The 27,852-nt window shown below is 42.5% G+C and overlaps 1 protein-coding gene across 1 annotated transcript in view; it reads left to right on the top strand.

The window, feature by feature from the left end:
- LOC146798198 (uncharacterized) overlaps window positions 1-25,448 on the top strand; it is a 978,306-nt gene extending 952,858 nt beyond the window's left edge. The window contains exon 7 of the mRNA XM_085625470.1: window positions 25,062-25,448. Within this exon, the coding sequence (XP_085481596.1) occupies window positions 25,062-25,354 (293 nt within the window). The 3' untranslated portion in view covers window positions 25,355-25,448. The remainder of the gene's footprint in view (window positions 1-25,061) is intronic.
- The last annotated feature ends 2,404 nt before the right edge of the window (window positions 25,449-27,852 follow it).

The raw sequence follows: 27,852 nt of genomic DNA, 5'->3' as shown, positions 1-27,852 counted from the left end.
AGTGAGGCCAATACGTTTGTTGAAGATCTTAATGTTAACGATTTTAACCTTCATTTTACGAGTCAGTGGTCACGAACCAACATTGAGTTTTTAGACCTGTCCCTTACCATCGAGAGTGACGGCCTAAAAAGTAGTCTATTCAGAAAAAAAACTGCGGGCAACAGCCTTCTCCATGCCCGTAGTTGTCATCCAAAATCACTGCTAGACAGTATTCCTCTAGGTGAATTATTAAGAGCAAAACGAAATTGTAGCTCGTTGGAAAGCTTCAAAAAGGAGGAATTAATGATGAGCCATAGATTCAAAGAAAGAGGATATTCTAATTCAGTGATCAATAAAGCTCAAGTAGAAGTGGCCAAAAGATCTAGAGAGTTATTACTCTCAGACAAAACGAACAGTAATGATGAAGTAGATAAAATCAGATTTATCACTACCTTCAACAATCAAAATCATGACGTACGCAAAAGCCTGAACAAATTCTGGCCAGTGTTGCACACTGATAAAGACATTTCAGACAGTGTAGAAACTTTCCCTCAGATTACATACAGGAAAGCAACATCGTTAAAAGATACACTGTGCAAAGCGATTGAGCCCACACGTGCAAATACCTTAGGAATACAGGGATTTTACACATGCAGGAAATGCAAAGCTTGTAAACACAGTAAAAACTGTAAAGAATATATACTCTCACCATTTGACAAACCTTACAAAATTTTAAAGTATACCACATGTAATCCTGATTTTGTAGTGTATGCTTTATTTTGTCCATGCCAAAAGGTATACATAGGAAGTACAATTCACAAGGCGAAAATAAGAATCCTTGAACATTTACGCGCCATTAAAAACGGCGATAAACAGTACCCCATAGCACGTCACTTCACAAGTCATCACAATCAAAATAGTGACTTGCTAAGTTTTTGTGTTCTTGATTCTGTAAAAACTAACGAAAGAGGGGGTAACAGAGTTCAGGAACTAAGACGCCTTGAATCTAAACTCATTATTCAGTACAGAACTCTCGCACCTATTGGACATAATTGTGATGAAGAATTAGCTGTACACTTAGGATGATCATCAGATGTACGCAAGAATTAGAATGTTTCATGTAGTTCATTGAGTCCAATAGAGGACCAGCTGTTTCGCATTTTTTATAAATTTCCTAGCAAAAAAGTTTTTAATAATTATTCAAAGTGTACTTAGTCAGGTTCTTTCATATTTTGTGGTTAGTCCTAGTGAATTTCGCACTAAAATTTCTGTTTTTCTCTCAATTGTAGATGTGAAGAAATTATGGTTATTCATGAAGAAAAGCAAAGAAACTAAAGTATCTAATTTAGCCCACTGAGTAAATAAGTTGTTTAGTATCTTTGAAGGTCTTGGCCTTCATTTTGACTCACGCCCACTGGGGCAAGATGTTATCTGTGTCAACAAGAAATCTTAATACCTTAATCGAAGGTTATTTTGTATTTATGGTGAATTGCGCCAATTGTTGATTTGAGTATTAGCTCATTAAGATATTCTGTTTCAGATTGTCATTATGGCCATTACTTTATACTTCATTTGATTTTCGCCCACTTGGGCGCTAAAATAGTTATGATATAAAAGTGAATGGTTAAATTAATCTTCATGAGCAAATTATCAAACCATTTGAACATAATATGCATCAGGATAAAATTGTCAGCAAGACGATTTAAAGTTTTTATTGAAAAAAACAGACTGTGAGAAGGAATCATCGCAAAGTATGTTTTCACTTTCTATGATTTTTTGGAAACCATGTGATTGATTTATACTTCCTGGTTTTTTGTACACTTTACTCGTGAGCAAGGGATTGCCATCCCGAAACGCGTAGAGTCGGTCGTTTGGCTATTGTCCAAATAAAGAACTGGTTTTGAAAGCTCAAGAGTTGTCCGTGGCTGCTTTGTTGTTCGAGTATCCAGGAATAACAGCGTCTGGTTTATATATTGAGGATTGCCACCTCGCTACGGACCGCCATCAAAAGTGAGTGAGGGGGGAGGCTAACGCCAGCGTCAGCTGGGATTGCGGATTGATATATATATATATATATATTATCTACTGGCGGTTGCCAGTAGATAGTTATAGTTAGGACCGCGTTTCCATAGGAAATCTGAAAATTCTATTTTGAATAACTTTGGCGCCGGTTGACGAATCCTCGCGAAAGTTTCAAAACTAATGGGGCGCTCCGCTCAGCTCCTACCCTGAAAGTCTCGGGGTGATTCGTCAAGGGGGGGTCGAGAAAAAAGGGGGGTCCCAAAACGCGTTTTCCCCATGCATTTTTCCATAGGACCTTTAGTCGAAGGTACAGCCCGAACGGCTGAACAGAATTACTTGAAATTTGGCAGAGAGGTAGTCCTCAGGTCAGAGAAGTGCCTTTTGCAGGTCTGGTGTCAATCTGTTCAGTATTTCCTGAGAAAATAGCATTTAAAAGCATATAAATATCTATACGCGCGCACCGTGCGCGAGCGAAATTCTGATTGGTTGATAGATGTCAGTAAACATTCGAATCGGTCAAAATCAGGAAGTGTCGCCCGCCATTTTGTCTGTCGCACTGAAAAGGAAAGGTGGAAAAAAGGTGGAAAACGTGAAAAGGGGGCAGGGAAGAGAGTTCCTGACCCCCTAGCATTTGTCAGGGGGTCACAGAAGAACTCCCAAGGGTGAAAAAAACATTTTTATTATTTTTGGAAAAAATCGCGGGTGGATGCACGCACCGTGCGCCCAAAGTGCACGCACGGTGAAAAACCTTGACATTTTTTTTTTTCATAAATACATAACTTAGCATTTAAAAAACCATACAAATTCACTTAAAAACCCATAGGTTTCACCCACGTTATAGTTAGGAATTAGCATATAAAAAACCTTGCAAATTGACTTAAAAAACCATAGGTTTCACACAGGTTATAGTTAGGTGGACATTTCACTCGTAAAAAACCAATGAAATTCCCCCGTTGTAGTTAGTTCAGATAACTATAATTCGCGCAACCGCCACTCTATCACAAGGATGATGTCATCAGTGATGTCATGAGTGATGCCATTGACCATGTCATGAGTGATGTAATGTGTGACGTCATGAGCAGTGGATTGCGGGCGTGCGAGTTATAGTTATTTGAACTAACTATAACGGGGGAATTTCATTGGTTTTTTACGAGTGAAATGTCCACCTACCTATAACCTGTGTGAAACCTATGGTTTTTTAAGTGAATATATATATGTACATATATGTATATATGTATATTACCCACTGGCAAGTTAGGCCCTTGTTTCTATTCAAAAAGCATTTTTTCTTTACCCAATAACTTTGGCGCCGGTTAATGAATCATCGCAAAATTTTCAAAATTAGTGGGGCGCTCCGGTCAGCTCCTGTCTTGAAAGTTTCAGGGTGATTCGGCAAGCGGGGGATGAGAAAAAAGGGGGGGTCCCAAAACGTCTTTTCTCCATGTTGAATCTTTAGACACAACTACAGCCCGAACTGCTGAACGGAATTACTCCAAATTTGGCAAAAAGGTAGCCCTTGGTTCAGAAAGAGACCATTTTGTTAAATGGTGTTAATCCGTTCAGTAGTTACTGAGCAATTAAAAAAATAGAGGTCAAAAAATCAATATCCCATAGGAAACTTTAGACACGGTTACAGCCGAAACTGCTGAACGGAATTACACCAAATTTGGCAAAAAGGTAGCCCTTGGTTCAGAAAGAGACCTTTTGTTTAAATGGTGTAAATCCGTTCAGTAGTTTCTGAGAAAATCAAAAAATAAAAGTTTCGATATCTATGGCCGCAGTGGATCCACATACCCTGACGATCACGACCTGCTTTCTAATTGGCTGTCAGCCAGGAAGTGTTGGCAGCAATCTTGTGACTCGGTAGAACTGAGTCACAAGAAAAGAGAAAAAAAACTCAAAAAACAAGAAAAGGGGGCAGGGTAGAAACACCCTGACCCCCTAGCCCTTCTCAAGGGATCCCACAGGGACCCCCAGGGCCTAAAAAAGCATTCTGTTTAAAAAACTATCAGCCAAATTCACCCTGGGTGTGCGAATCCGGCCGAGAAAAAAAAAAACAAAGCGCGGGAGCCCGTTCCCGGGGGCAGTAAAAAAATGTGTGGGGGTGCCCCAATCCCCCCCACACTGCCTGGGAACCGCCATCCCCTGGGGCTTGTCATAAATATTTGCGGGGGGCACATTGCCCCCCGCAAACCCGGGGACCGCCACCCCTGGGGCTTCTTGTAACAAAAAAATATATACCTGTGTAGGGGGGCTCGAGCTCACCCACATGCCCCGGGGATTGCCACCTCCCCGGGGCTGTTCAGATGATGGGAGGGGGGCCACGCGGCCCCCCTCCTGGAGCCTGTGATGGCCCTGGGGACTGCCACCCCCCAGACCCGGCTCCTGCAGTGTTCCGGGGTGCCCACCCCGGGACACTGCAGTTTGCTATGGCAGGGCGGGAGCCTCGCGGCTCCTGGCCTGTCATAGCAAACTGTGGTTTGGATTTTGGAAGAGAGAGCAAGAAACCTGCTCTCTCATCAAAATTCAAACCAGATTGCTTTTCCACACGAGGAGCTGCATCTTAGCAGCTGCCCATGTGGAAAAGCAATGCCGGCTCCCGCAGGAGACGGGGAGCCGGCTGGAACCGTGGGGGCATTGGGGCTCCCCCCACGGTCCCCGAGAGGCCAGGCCACCGCGGGATGGGGTCCCCAGGGCATGGAGTGGCCCGGGAGGCGGGCCACGCGGCCCCCCTCCCAAATAATAATGAATAAATAAATCACGCAAAGGCCAGCCCCGGTGGATGGGGTCCAAGGGGCCATAAATGTCCTGAGGAGGCGGGCCACGCAGCCCTCCATCCATAATAATAAAAAAAAAGTTTGGCCATGCCCCGGGGGATGGGGTCCCCGGGGCCCAAAATTGGCCACGGGACGGGGGCCCATGAGTCTCCCGCCCTCCCATAGCAAACTTCGTTAGGATTTTGAAAGAGAGAGCTCCCTGCTCTCTCTTTCAAAATCCAAACGATATTGCTTTTCCACACGGGGAGCTGCATGTCAGCAGCTCCCCATGTGGAAAAGCAATGCCGGCTCCCGAAGGACGCGGGGAGACGGCTGGGACCGTGGGGGCGTTGGGGCTCCCCCCACGGTCTCCAATGGTTTTTTATAAGCCCCAGGGGATGGGGTCCCCGGGGATAATAAAAATTAGTGATGGGGGTTTTTTTTTATGGTAAAATTTGGAGCCGCGCATCCTAACGCGTTGGATGCACGATTTCTCTCGCGTAGGGTGCGCGGTTCCTAACGCGTTGGGTGCGCGACTCCAAGGGAAAAAACTGACATTTTTGGGAGATTTTAAATGTAAAATATTTTGCGGGATTTGCGCACCCACCGTGTCATACATGCATATGACGTATCGTGGAAGCACGCAAGCATCGCGTAACGTGCATCGTATGTGTCACGTATAGGCTTGGAGTCGCGTACCGGTCGCATTGCAATCGCGCACCAAACACGTACCCAACGCATACCGTATGCGGATGCTTTTGCGCAGGGATCGAGAACGGTGCGCATAGGGTGCGCGAATCCCCCAAAAAATGGAAAAAAAATAAAAAATAAAGTTTTGATTTTTTTTTTTTAAACCAATAAAAACAAATATTTTTTTTACTTTTTCAAAGAATTAATTGAAAAAATAAGTTACAAAAAAGGTGATAAAAATATTTTTACAAAACATAATTAAAGGAATTGACACACTGACATAGAAAAATTTAGATATCCAATGAACATCATTAAACATCATAGCTTTAGAGATAAGTTATAGACAGGAATTAGCATTTAAAAAACCTTTGAAATTCACTGAAAAAACTATAGGTTTCATGCACATTATAGTTAGGAATTGGCATTTAAAAAACCTTTGAAATTAACTGAAAAAACCACACAAACACTCAGACACCCATACAGATACTCAGACAACCAATCAATAACCCATATAGACACTCATGTAGCTATTAGCAACCCCATGCAGCTGCTTACACACCAACAGAGAGACGGATACAGACATTCACTCAGTTTAGTCACTAACCATGCATTCAGTAAGATACGTTTAATCACTCACTTATAGAGTCAGTCACGCACCTACTAAATCATCCACTCAGACACTTATACACCCACTCATTCTTCAATAAGCCTTTCCCTATATATATTAAACATATTTAAGCTTTACAGAAACACACAGTCATCAGTGATGTCATTTGAGATGTCATCAGTGATGTAATCCGTAATGTCACTGACCATGTCACTGACCATGTCATAAGTGATGTAATATGTGACATCATCAGCAGGGCATTGGGGGGGCGCGAGAAAAAATGTTAGCTGAACTAACTATAACGGGGGAATTTCTAGGGTTTTGCATGAAAGCTATGGTTTTTTCAGTGAATATATATATATATATGTATATATCTCCACCAAAAGAGTTGCCTCAAACGAAAGAGCCCACAGCAGGTAACTTTGCCAAACGATTTAATGAAGGCTGCAGCAGGATTTAGGCAGAGTGGCACATACATTTGATTCCAAGCCGACGCGTTTCAGGCCCCTGCCCTTTGTCATAGGCTTCGTGGAAAAGTGGAGAGTCAATGCAATGTTACAGCACCTCAGTTTATTAAGGAGTCACTGCCCGTGTGGGCGTGGCCGTTCGCACGGCCTCCTGGTCTCCGTAGTGCCTGGTATATCTCTAGTGAGTTTGCATGAAGTCCACTAAATAAATACAATATTTTCCCAAGTGGGGTGTAGCGCCCCTGCACTGCACCGCTGGCTTCATTGTGACTTCATTAGCTGGCACCTCTCCTGTACCGAAGGAAGCCGTTTGGCGTCCTTCCAGGTCTGTTCAACACGGCGGGACTTCTTTCATGGCCAGGCTTGCCGTTTTAAATCCACCAAAATAGTTGCCTCAAACAAAAGAGCCTACAGCAGGTAACTTTGCCAAACGATTTAATGAAGGCTGCAGCAGGATTTAGGCAGAATGGCACATACATTTATTTCCAAACTGACGCTTTTCGGGCCCCTGCCCTTTGTCATAGGCTTCATGGAAAAGTGGAGAGTCAATGTAATGTTACAGCACCTCAGGGGCAAGCACTCAGCAGTCTCCGCATGTCGAATGTTGGCAGAGGATTAAGGAGGCTTTAATCAACCGAGGCTCAATCGTGAGCTTTCAATACAAGCAGCATAACATTCACGCAATTTTAATTAAGGGATCCCGCACTGCATGTACCAGCATCCAATGCGCATCTTATTCAAAGTAACCCATAGAGGGCCCGCAATAAAAGAAATGCGGGACAACAGTGAAGGGTCTCGTGTGTTTTCTTTTAACCACCAGCCTGTGAAGAAGAATGGGGAATTCGAAACGCGTCGGCGTTATGGTGGAGAACTGTGAAACCATATCGGGAGGAGAAAGCCTGCATACCTGTGATGTGGGCTATGCTTGAGGCCCGCTGTCAGTGTTCGAGTGCACCTCGCATCAGTATTCAAGCAGGAGCCATGATCTATAGGCGGTGTTCTGACCGCCGAGGTTGCACCACCCCGGCAACCTGGGGGCCACGGGGTAAGCATTCAGCAGTCTCCGCATGTGGAAAGTTGGCAGTGGATTAAGGAGGCTTTAACCAACCGAGGCTCAATCGTGAGCTTTCAATATAAGCAGCAGAACATTCACACAATTTTAATTAAGGGAACCCGCACTGTATGTACCAGCATCCAATGCGCATCTTATTCAAAGTAGCCCATAAAGGGCGCGCAATAAAAGGAATGCGGGACAACAGTGAAGGGTCTCGCGTGTTTTCTTTTAACCACCAGCCTGTGATGAAGAATGGGAAATTCGAAACACGTCGGCGTTATGGTGGAGAACTGTGAAAGCATATCGGGAGGAGAAAGCCTGCATACCTGGCTGTGATGTGGGCTACGCTTGAGGCCCGCTGTCAGTGTTCGAGTGCACCTCGCATCAGTATTCAAGCAGGAGTCGCGTGTGTGTGTGTGCAGATTCAGTCTTGAATGCTTCGTAAATAAACAAGCCGGCAGTCCATGGTGAGTTTCAGTGTTCATCTTTTTGCAGGGAAAGCTGTCAACATGTTTTGATTGCACATGGCAACCTTGTTCACGACAACGTGCGCCTTTCTGTGAAGAGTTTTTATGCAAAAAAATTAACCACAAGGTGATAAACATAGAAAGCAGGACTAGGTTGTGGTGAATGCATTTCTTTGGGCAGCGTCATCTTTAAATGTTAGTTTAAAACCACAGGACATAGATAAATCATTATAGGAGTTCACTCATTTTGCTTCTCAAAGATAATTGCAAATTCATATACCAATATTTCTGTAAGTCCAGGCCAATATGTCAATAAACAGTTCTTAATACTAAAATTGCAAACATTAATTATCTCTCAAAAATAAATACTGTTATTTTCACATATTGTAAAATTACTTATAAACTTATTAAAGGCTTTTTAACTTAAATTGCAATGCTTATTCAAATCTTAATTTTCTTAAATGTGTAATCTATGGATATATCAAAATAATCTTATTGGCCAGTGCCAGATTGTAATACTCTTATGTGTTCACCTATCACCATTAAAAGTGCTCAGTGCCTTTAAAATAAATAAAAGATTATCATCAAGTATACACACATCTTTGAGCTCAGTGCCTTTAAAATAAATAAAGGATTGTCATCAAGTATACATCCATCTGTGATCACAGGTTAAAAAATGACATCAGGCAAAACTTTCAAGGATTCTAACTGGATATGTATTAGTGTCATATAACAGGTGGGAAGTCCCTTATACATTGCTATAAGTTAAAACTTGGTCTGTTGAATAAAATGACAAATTCTATTCATCTTAAATACCACATCTTTCAGATGGATAAAATCATCCCATCCTAAACCATTTCCCCATCATATTAAAATATTCCAAGTTCCTCCATTAATCACGCATGTATCACATTTTAGGTCAACCTGTAAAAATTATAATGTATTACCGTGACTATATAAAAGAATCATAAGAAATTATTCCTTATATCGTCCTTTCCTAACCCCCTATTAATAAAAAACTTTAAATGTGCTCTAATTAAAACAACAGTTTCTTAAAGAAGCACCAAGGAAATAGGTTTTAAGGCAGACTTATTTTTAGAGGAGACATGTGTATAACTCCTAGTCCATATTAAACCCAAATGCTTCCTTGCTATCTAGTTCCAAAATGAAAGATGTTTCCAGTTTTCGCAACTTCTTCGCTCTATCACCACCTATCTTCCTCTTGGGTACCTGTGTATTACAACTATATTTAAAATCAGTGGGATTTCCTTGATGGTGTTGTTCAAAGTGCATACAATCAGGTAACCATGATTTGTTTTCACAATCGCTCTAATATGTTGTACTATTCGCTTGTGCACGGGCAAGGTGGTACTGCCTACATACAATTGTTTACATGTACATTTGTTGATATATACAACAAAACTGAACCCACACGTTAGATTGCCCCTTACTTTGATTTATTTCTTCTTAAACGGTATAACAGATGTTTTCAAATTATCACCATTTTTACTTGCTTTACACTTAGTGAATTTTTTAAAACCATCATATTGTGCCAACCATGTCCTGTGAATAGTGCCACCATTGTATTCACTCTTGAAAAGATATTCCCTCATTGATTTGAAATTTCCATAACTTATCTGAGGATGTTTTGTCATTAGCATATCGATAACTGAAACTTCTTTTACCAAATGCCAATGTTTTTGCATGGCTTGACTCACTCTTAGAAATTCTTCGTTAATGTAGAGATAAATCTGTGTGATTGTTTTGTGTCTGTTTAGTACTTGTTATGAAGGGGCTAAACTGTTCTGTTGTCTGGCTGTCTTTGAGGCAGCATTTAATTTGCCTTCCAAATACCCTCTCTGTTTGGAGCGATTCATCATTTATTTCTTTGTCTGATTATAATCTTACTCCATACTGCATATCTGTCTGGCCTTATAAAATTCCCTAAATGGAATACTTTTGAACTGAGGAGTAAGATGAGAGCTACCCGCATGGAGGATAGTATTTCCAGCGGTAGGTTTTCTAAATATTGTAGTTTCTAGTCTCTCTTGTCCTACCTTGAGTAAGACATCCACAAATTCAACAGATAGGGAACTTATTTTACCAGTAAATCTCAAATTGAGGTCATTGTTGTTTAATTCACCCATGAATCTCTCTGCTTTATGGGTGCTTGGCCAGCAGCCAATGAAGTAGGTGGCTTTGCTCCGGGCTCCCGCCGGCCGATTCCCACCCAGTGCCATCCTGCAGACCTGAGATCGGTTTAGGGGCCCTGACTACCTCCCTTGTGACTGCCGTTCCACATGGACAGCAGATAATGCCCCCATATTCCATGGCAGGGGCAGATAAACAACATTTCAACTTGGCAATAGTTTGAGCCACCAGGTCGCGAATCAAGATAGTGGCGGCCTCGAGCTGTGGAACCTCGAAGGGGCGGTAAGCCTGCTGCTGGCTTCTGTTTCTTGTTGCTCTGCCCCGGGTGCTCGGTGAGGGTGGGGGCCATCGCCTGAGACCTCCGACTGGGGGCCCCCCTGTGGCCCCAGTGAGGAGCAGCCCGGAGCTGCGGGGCACGGCCTTGCTGCAGAGAAAGAAGTGGCAGCGGTGGTGAAGAACGGCGCCCCTCGGGCCTGGAGGGGAAGAACCACCCCTGCAACATGGTGCAACACTGACCCTGCATATGATGGAGGAACGGGGGCTGATACAAGGCGCGGCCTTGAGCCCCTGGCCTGGAGCGGGTCTCACATGGAGTGTGACTGCCACCAAGACTGAGGTGAGGCAGAGAGTGCGGGGCTCAGCTGGGGCACACTCGGCCTGCAAACCGACAGACACCCGAGAGGCAGATAACAGCACAGGTTGGACTGAGTCAGTGGGTGTAAGACCTCTGACCCTCGGTCTAGGTCCACTCTCTCCCCGCAGCCCCGACCTCCTCCTTGAGAGGTTCGAGGCTGCTTCCCGCTCCTGCTGCCCGCTCCAACTGGGACCAGACTGCCTGCAACCACCGTAACCTTTCTCAGCTGCTTTTATTCCTTCCTAATTTTTCCCTGTTCTGCCAATGTTATGGTGCCCATCTGTGCCTTGCTCTAATTCCACCACTGTTTTTATTTTCTCGTGCCTGCCTGTTCCTTTTGCGCTGCTGCCACTGCGGCCCCTCCCCCCGAATTCCCCCAGGTGCCAGGGACCCTCGACCTCCCACTACCCATCGCTACAACACCACCACCCTCCGCGCACTCAACCCTGGAAGACTTGGAGAATGCCAACAGGCCTCACCAAACACGACCCACGCCAAGTTCTCCTGCCTTCACTGCCGCCAGACCCTCATCGCCAGTCCGGCCTCCAACACCGCCGATGCCAGCACCGGCGGCACCCTAAAATGCATCCTCCTCAACGTACGCTCCGTACACAAACACGCCATGGAAATCTGGAACCTACTCGACTCATTCTCGTCCGACAGCGCCTTCTTCACAGAGACCTGGACCAACACATCCTCTGCCCCTGACAGCAGCACTGCCATCCCAGACGGATACAAGATCCAGAGGAAAGACCGCCACAACCACCCAGGAGGGGGCCTCGCCATCGCCCACAAGAGCACCCTCCTCCTCACCACCTCCAGCGAAACCTTCCCCTCTGCCGAGCACCTACCCTTCCAGATCCAGACCACCCCCAAAGCCACACTCCGAGGAACCCTCGTGTACAGACCCTCCGCCCCCCGAACACACTTCGTCATCCATCACCGATTTCATCGCACCCCACGCCATCACCTCAACAAACTATTACTCATTGGAGACCTGCACTTCCACGTCGACAATCCCAGCGACACCAACTCCACTATCCTTTGTGACAACCTCACCAGCATCGGACATAAACAACTTGTCAACACACCAACCCACAGAGCAGGACACACCCTCGACCCCATCTTCACGGCAGGAAACAGCGTCCAATTCAGCCACACAACGCAGCCGCCATGGACCGACTACCACTGCGTACACTTCACCATCAACAAACTCAAGTCACCCAAACCAGCCCCATATCCACCACGAAGGAACTGGAGCAAGGTTACCGATGAGCAACTTAACTCCACCCTCACCCGAGACAACCACACCTGGGCACCCGACACAAACGGCGCAGCCAGAGAACTCCACACCTGGATCTCAAACTGCGCAGACGAGCTCACCCCGCTATGCAACCCCGACAGACAATGCCCCAGGAAAGCTGCCTGGTTCACCACTGCTCTCCAAGAAGCCAGACGCACTTGCAGACGCCTGGAGAAGAACTGGAGAAACACCAAGACAACCGAAAACCACACCACCTACAAGGATGCCATGACGGACTACCACAACCAGATCAGAGCCACCAAGAGGAACTTCATCCACAACAAAATCCTGGCCAACTCCACCAACTCCAAGGAACTTTTGAGTGTCATTCAAGAATTCACCAAACCACGCAGCGAAGCCACAGACATCACCCCATCCCAAGACCTCTGCGACAAGCTTGGAACCTATTTCCACCTCAAGATAAAAAACCTCTACGACGTCATCGACCATCCACCAGGTGCCACAGATGGCCCCCCGCCCCCCAGAAACACCAGCCAGCCTACCATCTCCAACTGGACACCGATCATGGACGAAGATAACGCCTCGATCATGAAAAGCATCCACTAGGGGGCCCCCACCGACCCCTGCCCCCCTCACACCACAGAGCCGCAGTCATCGCACCTGAACTACAATGCACCATCAACACCACCTTCAAAACAGACGACTGGAAGCGCGCAGAAGTCAGATCCCTGCTCAAGAAACACACAGCCGAACACACCGACCTCAAGAACTATTGGCCCATCTCGCTCCTCCCCTTCACAGCCAAAGTTGCAGAGAAAACATTCAACAGGAAACTGACACGATTCATTGAAGAGAACGCCGTCCTCCACCCATCCCAATCTGGAATCCGAAGTAACCACAGCACAGAGACTGCCCTACTCGCCGCCACAGACGACATCCGCACCCTCCTGTACCAGCGGCCTTCGACACCGTCTCCCACTGCACACTAGTCACCAGACTACACGACGCAGGCATACAAGGAACAGCCCTGGACTCTATCCGATCATTCCTCACCGGAAGAAGCCAAAGGATCGGACTCCACCCGTTCCTCTCCGACCCCACGAAAATCACCTGCGGAGTCCCACAGGGTTCATCCCTGAGCCCCACCCTATTCAACATCTACATGGCCCCCCTCGCAGCCATCGTCCGACAACACGGCCTCAACATCGTATCTTATGCTGACGACACCCAGATCATCCTCTCCCTCACAAGGTATCGAGAAATGCCTGATTTAGGCTAATTAACTTCTTTATCCTCCACAGGGTGTACCTCACCCTGGGGCGCATTAACAAATACTCAGCGAGGACATGCAATTCCCGCAGTGTGGGGAAATTGGAGAAGAATTGTTCCACATGATGTGGATATGCCCGATATTGCTTGGTTACGGGGGCGAAGTCACAAAAACAATGGCGGCAATCATTGAGCGATCTATTCCTTGTTCACCAGCCCACTGCCTCCTGGGCCTGTTCCTCCACACCTTCAATATATGGGTCACTGGCAGGTTCCAGGACATGGCCTTTATCCTAGCTAAACGAGAAATAACGAGACACTAGAAATTACCTGAAGGGCCTTTAATAACAATGTAGAGGAAGGACCTAGAGAGATGAGTGGGTTGTGAAGGAAGAGTCTGGCTCAGAAATGCTCAAATGGGGATGGGCTCAGTTGAGAGGGCCAGGGTCTGGGAGGCATTGGTGGATACCATGAAAGAAACGGAAGCTTGGGACTCCACGCCACTGATGCGCTCCCTTCCCGGGAGTCCAACACCTCATGATCCTGGGGGAGGGATGTCGGGAGGAGACCCAGGAGAACCTGTGAGTAGTTAATAGCCAAAATGGTGACTTAGGAGAGATCACGATCAGTAGAATGTCCGGGATCAGAGTGGGAGCAATCCTGTTCACATTTTTAAGGCACAGCAGCGAACTGCAGAAGGCGAGGGGAGGGGGGAGATTGCAAAAAGGATGTTTTGAATTAATATTGTTGATACATACTGCTGTACACGATGTAATGCGTCTTTACTGATCAACACGCCAAGAGGAGTCTCCTGGCCAATATATTTGTTGCATGAATATTGAATGCAATAAAATCTGTTTAAAAAAAGTGAATCTCGGCCGCGGGCGTGCGGTCCCCCAGTCCCTGATCTACTCCCGTCCCCCTCTTCAGAATTTTGCTGCTGGTTTGGATCCCCCACTTATGGAGCACGTGTTGTCACTTTGGATCGCGGGTTGCCTTGCGGTTGTGGTTTGTTTACGTTGTTTTGCTTTAAGAAAATGGAACCGTACTGTGGGCATGGAGCTGTGAGGCCTGCACCATTGATCACTCCTGTCTTCCTACTGTGCACCGCTGAGAAAGTTTTTTGCTGTATGTATGTAATATGCTTTTGATGCTCTAGCGGCCGGCCGTGTGGTTGTAGGCCCATACCTGTAACTTCTATAAACTGCAAAAACGGTTTCAAAAAAAAAAAAAAAAAAAAAAAAAAAAAAAAGTGAATCTCTCTGCTTCGTTCTCAGTGTCCTGCCACAGCACACACACACACATACACACATGTGATATTCCTTTCAACGAGGATGATGCAGCCGCGTGTAATTGCTTTCAGAAAGCCTTTAATCAGCCACCATTGAATGTGTTTCGGCTGCATAGCAGCCTTGTTCAACAATGCCGAGGCATACCAACAATCGTCATTTTAAACGTTTTCCACGTGTGCAATCATGTGACAACTACCACCATAAACAATAGTGAAGACAGATTTGTAGTTTTTATGCATTTTTCGATCCTTTGCACTCATAGTAATTACAATTTTTATCAAAACGTGCCACAATTCATTTTCAATTAATGCATTGCCATAATTCTATATGAGTACCGAATTATAATGCTTTTTACTATTACGAAAACACTAACTCATATAAATTCATTCACACACCCCATAGTGATGTCATACATAGAATTATTAGGACATGTGTCCTATTATTCATCGTAACTTCGTTTTTACGTTTTGACTTTTATTTGCAATAGCATGTACTCTTATGAGTGCACCAGCACATTCAACTTGTTTAGTAATTAAGTCCAAGTGTGCATTTGTAGGCACCATGCGTATACCTCATCAAAAAGTTTTCAAATTTTTCTGTCTTTCTTTATATACAATGCTCACATTTAAAATCAGAACTAAATCAAACTTTAAATTACATTTCTTGCGGTCATGGAGGACTAGCTACAACACATAATTTTCTACTTCTATAAATGTGTATGAAAGTCTTCTTCTACATTCAGCCCTTCTGGAGTTTTTGAATTTAGCTCAATGATATAATGCGACTCGAGTCTCCTTAATTTCTTCTCCCTGTTCCCATCTCTCAAGTCATCTTCAACCGCGTCAACTACATAATATGTCAACCCTTTCGCATCTTTGTTATGGCACTTCTCAAAATGGCGAGCAACTGGGTATGTTCTATTGCCATTCTTTATTGCTCTAAGATGCTGTAATATTAATTTATGTACTTCCAGAATTGTGCTGCCCACATACTGCAGGCCACAAGGGCACTGTAGCACGTAAACAGCAAACTCTGTGTTGCAGTTGTATTTTCCTTTGAATTTTGTTGGAACAACCTGTTGTATACTGCTTAGTGTTGATTCAGTGTAAACATGCTTTCCACTTAGAGCATTTTATAAATCTCTGCTTTCTACTCAGCCATGTTGTTTTAGGTTGGGTTTTCTTCAAAGTATTTTTAACAAGTCCTTGTTTAAAAGATCTGGCTTTTCTAAAGGTGACTTGTGGTCTGCACGGCACTGCTTTTCCTAAAATTGAATCATTTTTAATGATATGCCATTGTTTATTCAGGATGGTTCTTATACTATTCTGTTGCCTGCTAAACGTGGTTATTAGTCTACACTGTTATTTTGTTACCATTTCTTTTTTAGTATCATTTCACATTTTTTAAACAGAATATCCTCTCCATTCTTTTTAGTAGCTCTGAAGAGTGCCGTCTCAATGCATTCTTCCGTGTACCCCCTGTTCTTAAATCTGCTCTTCAGATGGTTCAGCTCTTTCTTTGTCTCTACTGCTTCACTGCAATTGCTTCTCATTCTTAGACACTCACTGTAGGGAATGCTTCTAATTAAGTCGGTCGGGTGGAAACTCATAGCATGAAGCAAGGTGTTCCCAGATGTTGGCTTCCTGTACAATCGCTATGTTATTAAATCTTGTTCGCATGACATGTGCAACATCTTGGGAGGTAACAAATAATTCACTTTCATGGAGTAAAGTGAAAATGTAAGGTATGTTTTGCCTAAAACGTGGGTCTTCAGAATATAGTGAAGTTGAATGATATTCCGCTGCAGAAATTAGAATCGGGCAATCATCATATCACCCTCCTTTTCCTGTTGGAAATGAAACTGGATAATATCAACCGTCTAAAAGTTTTTTCAAAATACTAACAGGCTCTCCTGTAGCCTCTCTCATTTGATAGAGTTCTAAGGCATCACCCATTAAATCTTTTGAATGCAGTGGGTGTATATTCTAGTGCTTCATCTGGAACTAGTAAGTCATTGGTGGCTATGAAGGTAGTCAGTTTAAATTTTTGGTAGTGTGTTATTTTCTAACAAGTATGAAATTGTGTTTTGTATTTAAGAAATACTTATTAAATCATGCCATTTAAAAAAATCTTTTGTTGGACCTCTATTAACTAATACAAACAAAGGTTCTTTCAAATTGTGCTATACTCCTACAGTGTCAATATGTTTTTAAAATCTAATGGCAGAAACCAACCTTTCCTTTTAGTGCAAGCACTAATTCTTGAGCTTGAAATTAACAAGATTTAGGTTGCAATCTAACAACAGTTTGAAAAGGATGTCAAATTTGAATTACGGTAGTTTCATATAAATTCAAGTTTTGTAATCCTGCAGGTATTGGGTACATTTCCAAATTATTCCAGATTGCACGTGAAGGCATAAAGTAATGGTCAAATTTCCCAAGGCAATAATAACATACAGTTTGATCAAAGCAAACATTATATTTGTTTTCCACAATACGATAAATAGCACGTTTTTGCCAAGCTACTCTGTCTTCTTTTTCTGTTTATTCTAGTAAATGAATATATTTTGTTTGTTTCCATAATATGTGTGTCTACAGCAAATGAACACTTTATTTGGAATTTCTGAAATATCGTTGAATAGAAAAATATCTAAATCATACTCTTTATAGTCCATAATTAAATTGTTCATTTTGCTTTACTAGGTTTTGTATAGTGGAATGATGAGTTGAGAGCATTTTAATGTAATGAAAAGTGGAATTACACATATTATTTTTAGGACAGCCTAAATGATGGCCTTGTAGCTGTGTAATATTTCTAAATAGGCAGTTGCCCCATTGTTTGTAAAAGTTTAATTTTACCTTGCAAATGTTTTTTTTTAGTCTTTAAATATTAAAGTGTTGTAGTTTTTCCATAGATTTTGTCTTAATTCTGCATATTGAAGTGCAATTCTATTGGTAAACAGGGTGTTTAATTGCTTTTTCTTCCAAATCCTGGTTTTAGTGGTACGTTACGTTTTTCACTTTCTTCTCTAACCCGACAGCAGAGTCATGCATAACTACATAGCAACATCTTTGATTATTTACAGATAGCTCCCACTTAGTATTTGTATGGTAACCTTCTTCGTGAAAGTATGGTCCACAGCTGGACGTGTGTCTCCACCAGCCCCAAATATGTTAGAGAGGTTTTGCTGATTCAATGCTTTTTTGGCTAACTTACATAATTTGTAAGTCAAAATTAAATGTGTGAATTTTTTTATGCGATGATTTTCTTTTCAGAGCAAAGGTTTTTTTTACAATATTGAGCATATTGTTTATGTTTAAGTTTTGCAGTATGGTTTTGGCAAGTGGGATTATTTTTTAGTTAATTGCCAAGTACTCAGTTTTTAAACCATTTACAGATAATATTCCTAATGGTCTCCTCCTTATCAGACCATACAACTGGGAAAAATTAATTTTTTTGTTTATGTAGATGTGTTCTTTAGAGGTACTTGCATTTTTTTTGCAAGCGCAAGCATATCATCAGCACAAACTAGTCTCTTACTTTGCAATAATGCAATACTGCTCTTACCATTTTCCTTTCTGGATCGTCCACTTTGTCCTTTTGGAGGTGTGGGTATTTTTTTCTCTAATACATTTCAATCACATTTTCTTTCTAATTTTTTGGGATAATATTCTGAAGGCACTGTGGTAGTTTTTGTTGTGCCTATAAATAAAAATAATAAAAAAGCAACAGTACTAACAGTAATAATTACAGTGAAGTTTAACTCAAACATTAACTTGTATGTAACAAGTATTATACCACAATTATTATGGCACTTAATTTGTGTTTACCTTTAATCCAAGTAAATAATGTTATTCTTTTCCTAACATTACAAGAGTATGAAATAAATAGGTGTATCTTCAAGCTTCACTTCAACTCTGTTCTAGTGGAGCAATGCAACTAATGTAAATGCTGTTTGCATAAGTCTAGTAGTATTGGGCTATATTTGTAGCCTAATGGTAATTGTAATGCAATAGCAATTTTTGTTACATCCAAATGTTATGTATAACAAACCATATTATTGGATATTTTTCTCATGTGAGTAAAGTTAGTCTGTGTTTCACATCAGTTTTTAACAAATCACAAGTGTATACAGATACTTGTCGGGTTACCCTTGTAATACTATAGTCTGTTGGTTTACATGGTCATATGTCTCTAAGGTTTAGTGAAATTGTTATAGCTACTGTGTGCCATGTTTTAAGTATAAAGTCTAATCTTTTGGGGAATTAATGTGCTTCTCTAGTACTGTTTGGGCTAAGTTAGCAGCCCAATCTCACATATAACCAAACATCCTGTTTCTGTCATAAGTATAATATGCTAGATAGAATGCCACTGGCCTGTGTTGTAGCCCAGTACATCCATGTTTTACTGGTCAGTATTCAGTCAGTGTTTTTTTAAGGTGTTTGGTAGTGTTCAAAGAAGATGGTTTGTGTGTAGATATTAAAGACACAGGTATATGTTTTGCACAAGAGAGTATGCCAAGAAAAGAGGAATTGAGCATGTTTTAGGTATGGCAAATGTTGAGATCACAGAGGGGGCTGAAAGAGGTTTAAGATAAATAGCCTCCTTCCTCTTATTTAATCTCTTACTAATTGTGAGCATCCCCATTTCGTAATTATTCATTGTGAAGGCAATGATATTGGCAACTTCACTGGTGTATGAACTGAAATAGACATGAAAGCTACTTGCAACTCTTTCATGACTTTATTTCCTCATACCCATTTGATATATTCTAATATTTGCAAAAAGATAAAATGGAAGTTCTCAGTTGAAAGGGAGAGGGGGTGGGATTGCAGTGGTGTTCAGAGATACTTGGGTCTTCTCCAGTGAGGCTTCAGTGGGGTTAGTGGAGGGGGAGGCGCTTGACTTCTCCATTGTTATATCGCCCCGCTACACACTGGGCGGTACTTTGCTTTACCGGCCCCCTGGCCCCCCGGGTGTATTCCTGAAAGCCCTGGATGATGTTATTAATCCACGCGCCCTTCGCTTTCCTAACTTCCTCCTTCTGGGCGATTTTAACATTCATTTAGATTGTCCTAAGTCCTCTGGTTCTAGGGAGCTAATGGACCTGTTTGATCTGGCACAATTAACCCAGTGGATAAAAACCCCCTCACATCAAGGGGGACATATAATTGACCTGGTTTGCTCCAACTTTGCTTTGTCTGTATCGGACCCCCTGCAGGTCATTTGGTCAGACCACCATCTGGTACAGTTTTCTTGGATTATAGGAAAACTCTCGTCCCCTCCAGTCCCGGCCCTTAATAATACGATTCGGAAGATCGGCATTCCAGCCCTCTCTGAGGCTCTCTCAACGTCTTGCCCGCCGGTCTCCTGCGATTTTAAAGGAGCAGTAGCTAGTTTTTCCTCCTGGATCAGCCAAGGAGTCGGTGCGGTGTTAAAACCCACCTCCACCAGGCGACTGAGACTAATTCCATCTAAACCATGGTATTCAGGCACTCTTAGAGACCTAAAATTGGCCTGTAAAACATTGGAATGGCGCTGGCGTCGGGACTACTGTCCCCAGGCCAACAATGCCTTGCGTAAAGCTCAGAGAGACTACTATGCAGCCATTGGGGCAGCTAAAAGCAGTTTCTATGCTGAACGAATTGCTAAAGCTAGCAACAATAGCAAGGAGATTTTTTCTATTGTAAGACATTTTCTGTCACCTGTCGCTGAACAAATGGTCCCCCCAGCCTCATTTGAATGGTGTGAGGAGCTGTCTTCCTTTTTTGTTGAAAAAATACAGAATATTCAAGACAATCTCGGGTCGGGTCCCCTGTCACCGAGTGACCCCCTACTCCCGTTTTCTTTAGCGTCTACATTTTCAACCCCCTCATTTACGAACTTCGTGCCCATAGCCGGACCAGATACTCTGGCCATCCTCAAATCCCTCAAGTCGGGGTCTCCGTCTGACCCTTGTCCTGCCAGAGTGCTCGCAGGGGTCGCTGAGGTGGTCTATCCCGAGGTCAATAGGATTATTAACCTATCCTTACGGACAGCTGTCGTTCGTTTGAGCTGGAAACAGGCAAAGCTCCTACCACTCTTGAAAAACCCTTCCTTAGACCCGACAAAGCTTGCTAGCTATCGCCCTATCTCTCTTCTACCGGCTTTGTCAAAGGTCTGTGAGAAGGTGGTTTTTCGACAGCTGGAGGCCTATGTGGAAACATCTGGTCTTCTCCATCCGGCGCAGTCTGGTTTTAGGGCAACTTACAGTACCGAGACTGCATTGGTGGAAATGGCTGAGGCAATTAGGGAGTGCCTGGACGCGGGCAGCAGAGCAGGCCTGCATTTTACTTGACCTCTCTGCTGCCTTCGATACGGTGCCCTACCAATTACTCCTTGCTCGCCTCTCAAATATTGGCATTGCTGGCCCTGCCTGGGGCTGGATGAAATCCTTCTTGGAAGAGCATACCCAGCAGGTTCGGATTCCTCCTTTCTCCTCTAATGCCAAGAAGATGTCCACTGGTGTCCCTCAGGGCTCTACTTTGAGCCCTCTGCTTTTTAATTTCTATTTGACTCCTCTGATATTTCTGGCTGAGGAAATGGGTGCAAAAATAATTGCATAAGCTGATGACACCCAGCTCTTATTTACTTGGAAGGACTCCGACCTGTCAACAGAAACTGCCCATATCTGCCTCTCCGCTGTGTTTAGGTGGTTGGCTTACGCCCAACTGAAATGCAACGAGGACAAGTCAGAGGTCCTATTATATGGGCGGTTCCCGCCCGCCTTTAGAGAATCTTTATGGCCTCCTGACTTCCCTCATCCTAATTCTGAGGGTGCTCCAGCAAAAAACTTGGGGGTCTGGTTCGAAGAGGACTTACGGTTTATGGAGCAAATTAAGAAACTCACTGGAGTATGTTTTGGCACCCTCAAGTCGTTAAGAAGGTTCCTCCCTTTGCTGCCGAGGTCGGCAAAGGAAATGTTCATTCATGCTCTCATCCTCTCCCGTCTTGACTATGCCAATGCTCTGTATGTGGGGATTCCGGGATACCTACTCAAAAACTACAGACTATACAGAATGCCGCTGCTAGACTTCTGTTCAACATCTCTGGAATTTCTAGCGTAAAACAGTATTTACGCGATTTGCATTTGCTGCCTGTGGCTCAGAGAGTGCAATTTAAAGCTCTCATTCTGGCGCACAGAGTGCTACACGATCTTGGACCTATGTATATTAGGAAGCGATTTGCTTTCAATGTCCCGAATAGAGCGTTGCGTTCAGCCACCCATCGACGGATGGTGATCCCACGTTTTCGCAGAACACGGTTGGGGGCGAGTCTCTGTCTGTCAAAGTATCCATGGCATGGAACGCCTTGACCCAGGAACTATGGAATATTCAGGATCTCAGATTTTTAAAAAAACAATTGAAAACTTTCCTCTTCCCGTAGTCGTGTTAAAGCTCTGTTTCATCGGGTCACTGTTATTTTGCGCGCCAGGACACTCTTGAGTATTTGTGCGAGGTATAAGTCCATTATAATATAACAATTGGGGCTAGTAAGAGGTTCATCATGTCCTGTATTGAAATGGTACTTAAAAATAATATCTTTCTATTCAAAAACGAAGCATACATCCAAGTGAAAGGTACCAGCATGGGGGCCACCTGTGCTCCTAGTCTGGCATGCCTGTATGTGGGTGACTTCGAATCCAGACATGTTTATAATGAGATGGCCCCCTATTTTGAAAATGTTACCTGCTGGCACCGTTACATTGATGATATCATCTTCATTTGGAACGGTGCCAGTCAGGAACTAGAAACATTTCTAGAATGGATTAATTTAGGGGATCCTAACCTAAAATTTACTGCCCATTACAGCGTGTCTGAAGTAGAGTTCCTGGACATCAAAATTAAGAACTCCAATGATGTCCTCCAGGTAGAATTATTCTCTAAACCTACAGACAAAAACACTCTCCTGCACTATGGGAGTAATCATCCACGTTCTCAGAAGGACAATATCCCCTTTGGGGAATTTTTAAGATTGAGACGTAACTGTACCACTCTTTCTGACTTTTATCACCATTCCGAAATCCTTAAGAAAAAACTTAAGGCCAGAGGCTATCCGGGCAAACTTATTAAACATTCATTCAAAAGAGCGAGATTTTATAATCGAGACAACCTGCTCGAGGTTAATAAAGTCGGAACTAAGAACAAACCAACTGAACGTATAGTTTTTGTGTCTCAATTTTCAAATCTGAGCAATCGGATAAAGAATATAGTGAACAAAAATTGGAAGCTTTTGAACCATGGGTCAGAGGTGACGTTAGAGAAGCCTTTGTTTGCGTTCCGACGCAACAAAACTATACGCAATGCTTTGGTCAGAACCTACGAAGGTAAACATGAGACACAGAATACACTCACAGGAGATAAAGCCAAGGGCAATTACAGATGTGGAACATGTTCCATTTGTCCCTTATGTCTGGAAGCTAAATATGTGACATATAATAACCAAAAAATCTGGGCTAAAGGCTTGAACAACTGCCGAAGTAAGAATGTGGTGTACTTGCTGATTTGCCCCTGTGGTCTCGGGTATGTAGGTGAAACAAGTAGGGAGCTACGTATTCGGATTTTAGAGCATAAATCTGCTATCCGTACCAAAAAAGCAAACGCCCCGCTGACAGAACACTTTAATCTAATGAACCACACTTGCGATCAGTTTCAATGGTTTATTTTGGAGAGAATATTTGTCAATAGAAGAGGGGGTGACCCTGATACTACCAGGAAAAAGAGAGAGCAGTGGCATATTTGTTATTTAAATACAGTGGACAGGGGACTCAACACGAAAGAAGATTGGATGAGTATTATTTCCACATAGATACCGTGATGTAATGTATAAAACCGGGGGAGGTCTTTACCTGAAGCAACACTAAGATTGTTTTGTTTTGAGACTCATTTTTTTGTAAAAGGTTGTTTACCTATACATTTGATGTATTTAACATCGGGGTTAATGGAGGACAATTTGAAAAGTCATGTCCGTTTGTTCATATTGGGTTGATACATTTTATGATGTTAAGTTGATACACTTTATTATGTTATATGTTTATTCCGATGACGGCCAATTTGATAATGCTTTTCAGATTATATGTCACCAAGGAGGTTGTGCAATATTTTTTTGCATTGATGTAAAAAAAATGTTTCCAATATGCTATGCAACTGCATTAAGAATTCTAATGACTGTTTGGAGTTCACAGATAGGAACAATAAAGTTGTATTGTAATAGGATTGAAACTATGACGAGAAACAGGGAGCTCTACGTGGAATGCATTCCAAAAAAAACAACAGCGTTTAACTCATCTAATATACGCGTGCGAGTGCACATAGTTTTAAATATCACAAGCAAACCATACGCTTCCCTAATATATAAAGCTGTGATCGATTGTAAACATTTGACATAATAAAAAAACACACCATTTAGAGTAGAGATATAATCCAACTAGAAGCCACGTAATTGGACTCTCGATAAGAATCCACACGTGAGCGGCGACACGTGATTAATTGAGCCAATCATGAGAGTCGAGTCTTTCTAACAAATAGCCGAACAGGTTAGATAATCTAAGAACAGACGGAGCAAGAAGACTCCATACCGGCGGAATAATTTGCAAGCCGTAAGGTAAGACTCGGCAATCTTATCAACACAGAGACTCAGTCAGGCAGCGCGGCCTCGATGCAATCGTATTAAAGGCATTTACCAGTGAGAATAGTTTGGTCTCGCGGTATCATATGGTTCCTTTGTATTTTTTAGGGACTTGATAGGAGACGCGATATAAGGGTATGACAAACGGACCCCAGTCTCTGACAATTTTATCTACTAAGAAACACGCCACGTGATGCTACGTTAGCGCATCTATACATACCGGTAAGCGCATTTTGTCATTGTAGCCCGATAAAACAAATTGAGGCTATCTCAACAATAACCTATGCCGTTATGTTACTCCACAGCAACTGAAGTCTGTGGACTTTGGCCAATTGAAACAAATACACTGTACCAGTACATAATCCTTCCTCCAACAATCATCTCAGGAAGTAAGCTCTAAGTAGAGGGCAGAATTGATAAAGGTGAGGAAACGATAATGTGAGCAGTATACAATACGGGGGGCAACAACTTGGCTAATACGTGGAGGTAGAGTTTCCATATTTAGAGCCATCTACAACCGAAATGCCCGATATCAAAGCAGTAGGAAAATGTAGTTACATAAACCACTATTTACTGTGATTAGACGGAGCGTTTAAAGGTTGTCCAAACAGATTTGATAATATATTGGGCAATTGTAAAGTATAAGACAATCATGTTAAATAGAGGCCAACAAGGTTAGATGAATTGATATCTCTCTAGTAGAACCTCTATTTAGTTTATTAATAGCACTTATGTCTTTCTAGGTTCGAAATTGAGCCGGAAGCAACTCAAGCCTATAATTTGTCTTGACAAAGATGGTCATATAAAGTCAAAACCATCGAAACGCGTCGACGCCAAAGATATACACAATCCAAGGGACCGCCGTAGAGAATTGGAGATAGTAGTGGGTCACATATATCCCAAATCACGGTGTAAAAATTACGGTCATTCAGGATGTGTCATAAATGACAAAGTCCATTGTCTGTGTTTGTTTTCTGTTATGCGGGCTCATAACAGTTTGTGTTTTGTAATTTTTATTTCCAAATGTATAACATGAATGAAGAAATGAAGTGATTGTTTTTAATATGTACTGTATTGATTGATTTAGGATTTTCTATTGTAAACCCTTTTTTAATAAATGTGATATAATTCTGGAACCTTAGTTATATATGTGTGATATTTTAATAGGATTGTAACATTGAGTGGTTACATTGGGATTGCCTTGCTGATATTTGTAATTGGTACCCCTTTCCCTTCATTGTACGAGGGGTCGCTCTCAGTCCACTTTACACATGGAACGCCTTGACCCAGGAACTATGGAATATTCAGGATCTCAGATTTTTAAAAAAACAATTGAAAACGTTCCTCTTCCCGTAGTCGTGTTAAAGCTCTGTTTCATCGGGTCACTGTTATTTTGCGCGCCAGGACACTCTTGAGTATTTGTGCGAGGTATAAGTCCATTATAATATAACATTATAACATAACATAACAAAATGTGAGTAAGTATGAAAAACCGTGCAGACATAAACAAAATGTTGGCTCCCTTTCTAAGAGATCATACCAGATCTTCCATATATCACCTCAACGTTATGTTTTTTAAACCTTACCAATGTCGTGCAGATGGTGTACATTTTACCACAACTAGCAAGAATATCTTCATTAACTTCATCCACCAACTCCTACTAAACCATATTTAAATCCAAACAACACATGTGTAATAAAGGCTCTTCTAAGAGTCAACCTATCAGAAGCATCAATGAATATGAATATATCTAGGTTATTTTAAAAAAATACTTTAACTGTACTGCATAACTCTCTAGAGACCAACACGAAAGTACCGCAGTAGTCCATAATTTAAAAAAAGACATTTATACATTTCAAAATATTATTCCCTACATATCTCCACTATACTGACCTCATTACACTTACAAGGGACACCTTTTTATAAAAGACACTGTTAAATTGTATTGCAAAACACATTGAAACTGCTGTATAAAACAACACGGCTGCATTTAGATGTCGTAAATCTACACATTAACCAATCAGATAATCCCTTGTCATCGCTATGTACAGAGAGTGTACCGCAGTACCATTGCGGCCACCGATATTTCTAAAAAATACCTTATAACTTAACTTTTACTTATTCTTCTTGCCTTCACTACCCCCACAGACTCCTTTATACACCCTACTATGTAATACTGCTAAATGTCCCAAAAATCCCACAGCTTTTTTACGGGCTCTGCAAAATACAAATGTCATGGAGAACGCATTGGATTTTAAGTCCATTGCCCCCTAAAACTATCTCTTTGTGGGTGAGGACAACTTTTAATGTGGTACCACCAATTAATAGTATTAAAAACAAGCACTGTGAAATAGGGATATGGATATTCTCCTATCCTATATTCTGGTCGATATTCACAGACTCAGTAGTCAAGACCGTTCACCCTCGACCCGCTATGAAGGGACTGATGAAGGTGGAGCTAGTTTTATAGGTTACAAATGCGTCTTGTGGACCTTCTAGATGTCGGTACCATGAGATTGCACCATACCAGTAAAAGTATGGTTGTCATTTTTACTTTGATCAAAAGCAGAGTGACTTATAGTTTTGGTCCTGATGAACCTGTCGGTCTGTCTAGGCAGAAACATGTCGACCAGAATATAGAATAGGAGAATATCCATATCCGTATTTCACATTGCTTGTTTTTAATCCTATCCATTGGGGGTACCAGAATAAAAGTTGTCCTCACCCACCAAGAGATCGTTTTATCTCACATATTAGCTTTTTTGTTTGCACTCTGCCTCACCCTCCCCTATACAATAGAGAGAACTTGTAGCGTGGATGACAAAAAAAAACCTGCTCCTCTCCTACGGGGGAGTTGTAGCCCACACTGGGTACCTTGCAGTCCTAGTATGAAGAGGGGACCCTATGATGAAGTATGGCACTCTAGGGTGAGTGAGGGTTCTCGTCTTAACACAGTAGTGCTTCCCAGTCCACTTTTGCCCTCATTTTTTCCTCCTTGTTTCTTATCCTTGGTACCATGCCCGTACCTTATGTGGGACAGATTGGGGAGAGTAGTACATTGGGTGGTGTTAAATACTCCAATAAGGCTCTTCTTTGTGAGATACTACCCCATATATATTTATTACCCAGTGGCGGTCGACACTGGATAGTTATAGTTATAACAGCTGTTATACATAAAATGCTTTTTTGTGTTTTGCTAATAACATTGGATCCGTTGGACAAATCTTCACAAAATTTTCCAAAAAGGTGCTACTTTTTAACTGGTTTGTGCATGGAAAGTTTCAAGGTGATTCTTCCAAAATCCCCATGAAGTTTCTGTAGACTTCTTTAAGAAGGGCTACAGCAAAAACTGCTGAACGGAATTACACCAAATTTTGGCAGGAAGCTAGATCTTGGTCCGCAGTTTGTGCTTTTCTTATTTGGTGTAAATCCGTTCAGTAGTTTTCGAGAAATTAAGGGTAAGCATATTTGTATATCTGGATATACTCCAGGCTCAGGTGTGGTACTTTAAAATTTGGGACCGCGTAGGCGGC

The sequence above is a fragment of the Triturus cristatus genome, chromosome 9 (assembly GCF_964204655.1).
Source record: "Triturus cristatus chromosome 9, aTriCri1.1, whole genome shotgun sequence".
Lineage (NCBI taxonomy): Eukaryota > Metazoa > Chordata > Amphibia > Caudata > Salamandridae > Triturus > Triturus cristatus.
Note: the sequence above shows the minus strand (reverse complement) of the source record. Positions and strands in the feature narration are given on the sequence as shown.